The sequence below is a fragment of the Homarus americanus genome, unplaced genomic scaffold (genome assembly GCF_018991925.1).
Source record: "Homarus americanus isolate GMGI-L3 unplaced genomic scaffold, GMGI_Hamer_2.0 scaffold25467, whole genome shotgun sequence".
NCBI lineage: Eukaryota > Metazoa > Arthropoda > Malacostraca > Decapoda > Nephropidae > Homarus > Homarus americanus.
The window spans coordinates 4,515,081-4,526,052 of record NW_024732867.1 but is presented as its reverse complement, the minus strand read 5'-3'; the positions used below and the strand labels follow the sequence as shown (position 1 = coordinate 4,526,052).

The window sequence follows — 10,972 nt, the reverse complement described above, 5'->3', positions numbered from 1 at the left end:
GTCAGAGAAAGAGATCGCCGAGATGTCCTCATCACCCGAGCAATGCATAGTTCAGACCACTGCAACACTGATCATCGGCTCGCCAGAGCCAAGCTCTCACTTCACGTCTCCCCAAAACAGCGAAGGCAACAAGCCTTCAGATAAGGTTTTAACACTAAACGTCTGGAGCATCCAGCGGTAGCACATGATTTCAGAGAGCAGCTCGAACATGTTCTGATAAACAGCCCAACAACAAACAACCCAAATCCCAGTGCTGAATGGAGTATTCTCGACACTGTATTGAGATAAAACTGCAGAGAGACCCTCGGCCAGATTGAAAGAATACACCAGGAGTGCTTTGATGAAAATGACCCGAAAATCAATGTACTCATCGATAATAAACGTGCTACTTTAACTGACTGGCAGAATAACCCTCAGTCTTGGACCAAAGCTGTTACCTTCCGCAAGAAGAAAGCGGCGGCCCAGTGCAAACTTCGGAATCAAAAGAACGACTGGTTTAAAGAAGAAGTATGCGAAACATAAAAACTTACAGATCAACACAAGATGCACGAATTTTTCAATTCCACTAAAACATTTTATGAGCCAGTGACTCATGGTAGAGCACCCTCCGCTCATCTAACGGTAACTTCACAATTAAAGACGATGAAGGCATCCTTCAGCGCTGGAAAGAGCACTACCATTCACTGCTTAACCGAAACACCGATATGGATGTCCTGACTACCCTGAAGGTCCCTCAGCATCCAGAGCAACCCATCTCAGCTATCCTTCATCCTTGGATGAGGTACCTACAGCCATTAAACAGATGAAAAATAACAAAGCCTCAGGGCCTGATGGAATCCCAGCCGAGGTGTATAAAGCAGGAGGACCTCTGCTTACTAGCCGTCTCCACTCTCCCCTAGAGAATATATGGGCAAAGGAGGAAATCCCCCAAGCTCTTAAAGATGCCTCCATCGTCAATATTTATAAGAACAAGGGAGACAGTCAGACTATGGCAACTACCGCGGGATCTCGTTACTGTCCATAGCTGGCAAGATTGTCGCCCGAGTCCTCCTAAACAGACTACTACCTGAGGCGGAGAGCTTCCTCCCAGATTCTCAGTGTAGCCTTAGAACATCACGTGGCACCAGTGATATGATCTTTGCTACCAGCCAGATAAAGGAAAGTGCATACAACTGTGTCGTGACCTGTACCTGGCCTTCATCGACCTAACCAAGGCCTTCGACTCGGTCAACAGGGAAGCCCTCCGGAGGGCCATCAGCCTGTTTGGCTGCCTACCAAAATTCACTGCTATTGTGAGGCAATTCCACGACGGCATGAACGACAGTGTCCTGCACAATGGCACCCAGACTGAGTTCTTCTCCATCCAAACGGGGGTAAAACAAGGCTGTGTACTGGCGCCAACTCTCTTTCTTTTTTTCTTGGCTGCTTTCCTTATTCGTGGTAATGTCAATTTAGCCGGCGGGTGGACATACAGTACCGGATGAAGGATCTTTTCAAAATACGACGACTCCAGGCAGGAACAAAGGTGTCGGCAGCTTCCATTACTGAACTTCAGTATCCAGAGGACCTTATCCTTGTCGCCCACACTGAATGCGACCTACAGGAGATCATGAACACCTCTGTAGATGCATATGCACACTTCGGCCTTGAGGTGAATGTAAGAGCTGCAACGAACAGTATGGTTGTCCGCCGCTCGTTTGCGGCCCCACTAGGGGGGGAAGACGGAGGTGAGAAGGTCGCTGCTGCCTCGTCGCACGCGAGACACGATCCAGCCTTGACCACAGCTGTTACTTCACCCCGCTGTTCGATTCCAACTCTGGTTGTGTACTCATCTGAGGTTCCTGGGGCTCATGTGCTGATTCCCCAGTCCTTCACTATTCGCCTGTCGCAACTTCCTCCACTCTCAATCCACCGTCCGTGCCCTGGCGTCTCTCTTGTGTGGCAAGACATCGCCTACCAACGCCAAGTGAGGAAGCTGCCCTGGATCTTCCCCCCGAGAGCGGATCACCGCGTTACCAGAAAATTTTGCAGGGCTGGTTAGAAGGAAGATTCATCTGCAGCCGTAGGAAATACCTGTTCTTTGTTCTATTGATTGTTTTGTTTAAGGTAACTGTTTGACTCCAGTGCTGTTTCTTTAATATTTATTGAGTGGTGTAGGTGTTAACTTCTTGTGATTATTTTCTTAGTAAAGAGATGTAAATCTCTAATGGTTGTTTATTACCCCTTGGAAACCCATAGTTCTTGACTTTTCTTTTTATCATATTCTGATTAGGCTAACAAGGGATTTATATCCTACAGGCCAGGCCCTTACAGTGAATGTGCACAAGACTCAGATTCTCTTTCAGCCTGTCCCTGGTTCAACTACACCTCCACTACCCATCCAGCTTAACGGTACTACCCTCTCTAATGTTACCCACTTTCAATATCTCGGCTCCCAACCTGTCCACCACCACGGACATCGATGAAGGTATTCAACATCGGATCAGATGTGCATCTCAAGCCTTTGGCACATTCCGTACCCGTGTCTTTAGCTGTAGGGAGCTGAAATTATCCACAAAGGTGCACGTATATCGAGCAGTGGTCCTCCCCACCCTGCTATATGGCAGTGAGACATGGGTTACGTACAGGAGGCAACTCAAGGCACTTGTAAACTTTCACCAACATAGTCTACTTTCCATCCCCCGAGTTCACTGGGAAGACAAAGAACAAATACCAATATTCTCACAGACACCAACTGTAGAGGCATCGAGGCTACCATTATCCTTGAACAACTACGCTGGACTGGCCATGTTAGCCGTATGGACGACAGTAGACTGCCAAAGCAGCTACTTTTCAGTCATCTAAGGAATAGTAAACGTAACGCTGGCGGGTAACTGAAAAGGTATAAGGATAGTCTTAAGACAAACCTGAAAAGTGCCAAATCGACCCCCTCACCTGGGAGACGATCACTCCACACCGTAATGCTTGAAGGATCACCACACGAGAAGGTGTCAATAATTTCGAATTTGCTCGACTACAAACCGAGGCAGACAAGTGCCAGCGCCAGAAAGACGCTGCCGCCACCCCTCCCGCACTAGATGGAGCCCTCCACGCGTGCAACATCTGTCAACAACTCTGCCGGTCCTGCATCGGCCTCTTTAGTCATCTTAAAACTCACAGAACGGCTAATCATCTCACTTGTCTTAAAGGGTTACTTTTAGCTCATCCACGAATCACTGGCCAATTTTAACTCCAGTTCTGTTGCTCATCCACCAATCACAGCCCAGTTTCATTTCCAGTTCTGTAGCTCATCCACCAATCGCAGGCCCGTTTTATTTCCAGTTTCTTTTCAGAGAAACTGTAACCTACACTATCACCAACCCCTCCACTACCACCATCACTACCACCACTATCACCAACATTACCACTACCACCACTTCCTCCTGTAGATCGATGTTAAGGTCATCTGGGGAGAATATTTATTTAATATGTGGACTGGCCGGACGCAACCGAGATATTAGAGTGGTTCATCTTGTGCTTCATCTGATGCTTCATTGGGTTCACTTCATCTTGTAGTTCATCTGGTGCTTCATCGGGTTCATTTTGTGGTTCATCTTGTGCTTCTTCTTGTGGTTCATCTTGTGGTTCATCTGGTGTTTCGTAGGGTTCATCTTGTGGATAAGCTGGTGCTTCGTAGGGTTCATTTTGTGGTTCATCTTGTGCTTCTTCTTGTGGATCATCTTGTGCTTCATCTTGTGGTTCATCTTGTGGTTCATCTGGTGCCACATCAGGTTCATCTGGTGCTTCGTCTGGTTCATCTTGTGGTTCATCTTGTGGTTAATCTGGTGGTTCAACTAGTGATTCGTTTTGTTCTACTGATGGAGGTCAATCTAAGGGTTCATCTGATTCAACTGGTGACTCGTATCGTGATATCGTGGTTCATTTTTTCCTTTGGGCTCGTCTGTACGATTCAACTTGTGGTTCAATACAATCATTCACCAAAATGACTAACGAATCTCAATAATAAAAAATAAACAAATAAATAAAATAAAATAAAATAAATAAATAAATAAATAAATAAATAAAACACATCTCCCCACAGTACGGTTATCTATGGGTCAATATATCGCCTACACATTTTACGTCTCACTGGGCGCGGTGTGTGTGAGGGAAGACGAGGAAGAGTCGGTCCAATAGTTAAACGTGAGGAACGATGGGCGGCGATTAACTAGTAGAATGTGGTACTGTGGTGATGGGTGGTAGTGTGGTGATGGGTGGTACTGTGGTGATGGGTGGTACTGTGGTGATGGGTTGTACTGTAGTGAGGGGTTATACTGTGGTGATGGGTTGTATTGTGGTGAGGGGTTATACTGTGGTGAGGGGTTGTACTTTAGTGATGGGTTTTACTGTAGTGATGGGTTATACTGTGGTGATGGGTTGTACTGTAGTGAGGGGTTATGCTGTGGTGAGGGGTTGTACTTTAGTGATGGGTTTTACTGTAGTGATGGGTTATACTGTGGTGATGGGTTGTACTGTAGTGATGGGTTGTACTATAGTGATGGGTTGTACTGTAGTGAGGGGTTATACTGTGGTGATGGGTTGTACTGTAGTGAGGGGTTATACTGTGGTGAGGGGTTGTAACGAAGATGGTTGTACTATAGTGATGGGTTGTACCAGGTGATGGGTTATACCGTGATGATGGGTTGTATTAGGTGATGGGCTGTACTATAGTGATGGGTTGTACTATAGTGATGGGTTGCACTGTGGTGATGGGTTATACTGTGATGATGGGCTGTACTCGTGTGATGAATAAATATGGTATGGGTTGTACTGTGGTGATGGGTTATACTGTGATGATGGGTTGTACTGTAGTGATGGGGTTATACTGTGGTGATGTGGGTTGTACTGTGGTGATGTGGGTTGTTCTGTGGTGATGGGTTGTACTGTGGTGATGGGTTGTACTATAGTGATGGGTTGTACTGTGGTGATGGGTTGTAACATAGTGATGGGTTGTACTGTGGTGATGGGTTATACTGTGATGATGGCTGTACTGTAGTGATGGGTTATACTGTAGATGGGCTGACTGTAGATGGGTTGTCTTGTGGTGATGGGTTGTACTGTGGTGATGGGTTGTAATTGTGGTGATGGGTTGTACTGTGGTGATGGGTTGTACCTATAGTGATGGGTTGTACTGTGGTGATGTGGGTTATACTGTGATGATGGGTTGTACTATATAGTGATGGGTTATAATTGTGGTGATGGGTTGTACTGTGGTGATGGGTTGTCTTGGTGGTGATGGGTTGTACTGTGGTGATGGGTTGTACTGTGGTGATGGGTTGTACCATAGTGATGTAACAGCCTGTGGTGATGGGTTGTACTGTAGTGAGGGTTATACTGCAGGATGGGTTGTACTGTAGTGACAGTTATACTGTGGTGAGGGGGTTGTACTTTTAGGATGGGTTGTACTATAGTGATGGGTTGTACTGTGGTGATGGGTTATACCAGATGATGGGTTGTATTGTGGAGATGGGCTTACCAGTGATGGGTTGAATATAGTGATGGGTTGTACTGTGGTGATGGGGGTTGTACTGTGATGGGTTGTACTTTTAGTGGGGATGGGTTGTACTATAAAGGATGGCCACCATAGTGATGGGTTGTACTATAGTGATGGCCACTGTGGTGATGTGGGTTACACTGTGTGATGGGGTTGTACCTGTGGTGATGTAATATACTGTGGTGATGGGTTGTACTGTGGTGATGGGGCTGTACTGTGGTGATGGGGTTGTACTGGTGATGGGGTTATACTGTGGTGAGGGGTTGTACTTTAGTGATGGGTTGTACTGGTGGTGATGGGTTGTACTGTGGTGATGGGTTATACTGTGGTGATGGGTTATACTGTGGTGAGGGGTTGTAATTTAGTGATGGGGTTGTACTGTAGTGATGTGGGTTATACTGTGGTGATGGGTTGTACTCAGGTGATGGGGTTGTACTATGGTGATGGTTGTACTATAGTGATGGGTTGTACTGTGGTGATGTGGGTTGTACTGTGGTGATGGGTTGTACTGGTGGTGATGGGGTTGTACTGTGGTGATGGTTGTACTGTGGTGATGGGTTGTACTATAGTGATGGGGTTGTACTGTGGTGATGTGGGCTATACTGTCAGGTGATGGGTCAGGCTGTGGTGAGGGGCTGTACTTTTTAGTGATGGGTTGTACTGTGGCATGCAGGTTGTACTGTGGTGATGTGGGTTGTACTGTGGTGATGGGTTGTACTGTGGTGATGGGTTGTACCATAGTGATGGGTTGTACCGTGGTGATGGGTTATACTGTGATGATGGGTTTTATTGTATATATTTGGAGGTACTTGCATACAGTATGTCAACGTGCATGTTACTATGTGCGTGAAGTCAGTGTGGCGCGTCTTCAGCCTGCGTACTTATCAGCGCATTGATGTACAGTCAAAGATTAAATATAACCCGTGAAACATTATGAGAGCCCCCTACCACAAGGCAGAAAGGTACCAAAAGTTTAGTCTTCGGCTAAACTACTTTTGTCTTTGACTATACATAGATGTTTGATGTGCTACAATAAGTAATATTCATGTAGTCTCGTGTGTACATCAATGAAAGCGTGTCCATATCATAGGTGTATGTGTAATAATAGTAATAATAATAATAATAATACAAATAATAACAATAATAATAATAATAATAATAATAGTAGTAATAATAATAATAATAATAATAATACACCAATAACAACAATAACAATAACAATAATAATAATAATACAAAATAATAATAATAATAATAATAATAATAATAATAATAATAATAATAATAATAATAATAATAATAATAATAATAATTCAATCAATAACAATAACAATAACACTAATAATAATAATACAAATAATAAATAACAATAATAATAATAATAATAATAACAATAACAATAACAATAATAATAATAATAATAGTAATAATAATATAAAATAATAATAATAGTAATAATAGTAATAATAGTAATAATAATAATAATAATAATAATAATAATAATAATAATAATAATAATAATAATAGTAATAATAATAATAATAATAATAATAATAATAATAATAATAATAATAATAATAATTATAATAACAACAATAAAAATAACAATAACAATAATAATAATAATAATAATAATAATAATAATAATAATAATAATAATAATAATAATAATAATAATAATAATAATAAAAATAATAATAATAATAATAAAAATAATAATAATAATAATAACAATAACAATAACAATAACAATAACAATAATAATAATAATCATAATAATAATAATAATAATAATAATAATAATAATAATAGTAATAATAATAATAATAATAATAATAATAATAATAATAATAATAATAATAATACTAATAATAATGATAATAATAATAATTAACTGTTTATTAAGATAACAAGGCAGGCAGAAGGCTAAGAATATACAGAGATGATAAGTTACATATGGTGTGTGTGTGTGTGTGTAATGCATCAAGTGTGGCAGCATTATGTTAGTGTCAAGGTGCAAGCACTGCTTGCTGCCTCTCGCTTTCAGCTGCCGTCACTGGCTAGCACTCGTGGTGAACAGGGAAGCAACTTGCACAAATCTTCGCCTGCCAATACAAAGCCTCTTCACCATCAAGACTCCTACTGTGCCTCCTCGTGGCAACGCACGGTAATTGGGTGCTTCGTGGTCCCTGGCTAGACCACTAAAGGATCTCGGAGCAGCAGTAGGCTCCATAAAGACGGCGCATAGGCCCACTGGCATATGGACACGTCCAAGCACTGCCTCGCTGCCTTGTGGATTAACTTTGGCAGGTATAAGGCTCAGGGTGTAAAACCCTTACGAAAAATCTGCGGTGGATCCCGTATCAGGCAGACATGCTTATAGAGCTCCAACAAGACCCCAACGGCGGTATAGGCGGAACAGGTGACCAACATGGGAACCCAACAACTACGCCGGCAGACGAAGGCAATGCATGATGGACGTTCTACTAAAATGAAACTCAACAAACTGGGCTATCAGCAGTCCATTGCAACTCTCCCTCTCCCCAGTCGTTGCAACACCTGCACTACTGGATGAGGAAAAGGAAGAAGCAAGATATGTGGTTCCAGCAAGCGCTCCTGCCTCACCACATAAATAAACTCACGCACAGCCATCATCCAGCTCATCATACTTCTCATCATCGTCAAAACACCTATACCCCCAAAAGTCCTATGGGGACGAACGAATGGTGACGGGACAGGCAGAGATTGCCGGGAGTCTCTAGTCGTGGGAGTCATAGATAAGATGGTTGTTTATGCAATGGGATCTAGGCAGCAGTGCAATCCGGTCCTGTCTGTGCGACTGAGCAGCCCTCTCGATGACCCACTCTGCTCATCCCACATGGGGAAGGGGCTTAAAAGGTGCCCTAAACATAGCCTGCCTAAAGAACCAACCTGACTGGGAAACCGCACCCAGGAAGGTGATCCTTATGTGGTCATAATCACAGATCAAAACAAAACAAAACGATACAACCTCTTATGATCGCTGCACACAAATGAGCGTCATGAAAGAAGAACTGCCCTTGTGGCACATATACGAGGGTTAACTCACAGAACGGGGGTCTGGCTATACCTTCTTCTAGCAGGGTAAGCCTGGTGTGGAGAAAAAGCGCATTTAAGGAGTTGGCTTTGCCATCCGACAATGCAACCTAACTGAAATGCCTGCTTCAGCAGGATCCCTTTTACGCCGACCTTGACAGAGTGCTAACCTCTATTCGCAGAAAAGATAAGATTGTGCTCCTAGGTGAATTCAGTGCCAGAATTAGAAGAGATGCCGACATTTGGCAGGGAATCATAGGGAGAAATGGTCTAGGCAAGTGTAATCCCAACGGCCTACTCCTCCTCAGCAAATGTGTTACACACAACGTCACTATCAACAATACCTTGTTTAGGCAAGCCGACAAGTTCGAGGGTTCGTGACAACACCCACGATCCAAACACTGGCATGTCAATGACTACTTTATAGTCAGAGATGTCCTCATCACCCAAGCCATGCATGGCTCAGTCCACTGCGACACTCATCATTGACTCGTCAGAGCCAAGCTCTCACTTCACGTCACCCCAAAACGGCGAAGGCAACAAGCCTCCAGAAGAGGTTTTGATAAAAATTGTCTGGAGGATCCAGCGGTAGCACATGCCTTCAGAGAGGAGCTTGAGCATAGGCTGAAAAACAACCCGAAAATAAACAACACACATCCCAATCCCGAATGGGGTATTCTCGACATTGTCAGGACAAAAACCCTGCAGAGAGATCCTCGGACAGATCAAAAGAATACACCAGGACTGATTTGATGAAAATTACCCAGAAATCAATGTACTCCTCCATGATAAATGTGCTGATTTAACTGACTGGTAGAACAACCGTTTATCTCGAACCAAAGCTGATACCACCCGCAAGAAAAAAGCGGCAGCCTAGCACGAACTTCGCAGTCTAAAAAACAATGAGTTTAAATTCAAGCATGGGACGAGCAAAAAATTGCAGATCAACACAAGATGCGTGAATTTTTCAATTCCACAAAAGTATTTAGGGGCCAATCGCTCATGGCGCAGCACCCCTACGCTCATCTGACGGTAACTGCCTTATTTAAGACGAAGAAGGCATCCTTCAGCACTGGAAAGAGCACTACCATTCGCTGCTCAATCGAAACACCAATCGGGATGTACTAATTACCCAGTAGGTCCCTCGGCATCCAAGGCTGACCAACCTCAGCTACCCTCCATCCCTGGATAAAGTAGCTACTGCCATCAAACAGATGAAAAATAACAAAACCTTTGGGCCTGATGGAATCCCAGTCGAAGTGTATAAAACAGGAGGACCTCTTCTTACCAACCGTCTCCACTTTCTCCTAGAGAATATATGGGAAAAGGAGGAAATCCCGGAAGCTCTTAAGGACGCCTTCCTCGTCAATATGTATAAGTGACCGGTCAGACTGTGGCAACTACCGTGGGATCTCGCTGCTGTCTGTAGTTGGCAAGATTATTGCCCGAGTCCTCCAAAACAGACTTCTTCCTGAGGCGGAACACTTTCTCCTAGAATCTCAATGTGGCTTTAGACCATTACATGGTACCACTGACATGATCTTTGCTGCTCGCCAGATACAGACAAAGTGCAGAGAACAGCGTCGTGACGTGTACATGGCATTCATCGACCTAACCAAGTCCTTCGACTCGGTCAACAGGGAAGCCCTCTGGCGGACCCTCAGCCGTTTTGGCTGCTCACCAAAATTCGTCGCCATTGTGAGGCAACTCCACGATGGCATAAACGGCAGTGTCCTGCACAACGGCACCCAGTCAGAGTTCTTCCCCATCCAAACAGGGGTTAAACGAGGGTGTGTACTGGCACCAACTCTATTTTCCATCTTCTTGGCTGCCTTCCTTACTCGTGCCATTGCCAATTTAGCCAGCGGGGTGAACATCAAGTACCCGGTGAAGGGTACAAGAGATCCTGAACACCTACGCAGATGCGAATGCACACTTCGGCCTTGAGGTGAATGTACGTAATAATCAGATTCACTTTCAACCTGCCCCTGGTTCAAACACACCTCCACCATCCATCGAGCTAAACGGTACTACACTCTCTAATGTTGCCCACTTTCTGTATCTCGGCTCCCACCTGTCAACCACTACAGACATCGATGAAGAGATCAGATCATCGGATCAGATGTGCATCTCAAGCCTTGGGCGGACTCTGAAATTGTGTCTTCAGCTGCAGGGAGCTGAAATTATCCACAAAGCTGCACGTATATTGAGCAGTTGTAATGTCCATCCTACTATATGGCAGTGAGACATGTGTCACATACAGGAGGCACCTCAAGGCACTTAAAAACTTTCACCAACGTACTTTACGTTCCATCCTCCGAGTTTGCTGGGAAGACAAGAGAATAAATGCCAGTATTCTTGCTA

At 43.9% G+C, this 10,972-nt stretch overlaps 1 protein-coding gene across 1 annotated transcript; it reads right to left on the bottom strand.

Annotated features, from left to right (window-relative positions):
* Positions 1-3,462: 3,462 nt before the first annotated feature.
* Positions 3,463-9,067, bottom strand: LOC121869145 (protein TsetseEP-like). The gene is made up of 3 exons (XM_042370332.1): positions 9,000-9,067; positions 8,622-8,662; positions 3,463-3,809 (listed from the first exon to the last, which is right to left on the bottom strand). Exons 1-3 carry the CDS (start codon positions 9,065-9,067, stop codon positions 3,463-3,465), a joined length of 456 nt encoding a protein of 151 aa, XP_042226266.1.
* Positions 9,068-10,972: the final 1,905 nt, after the last annotated feature.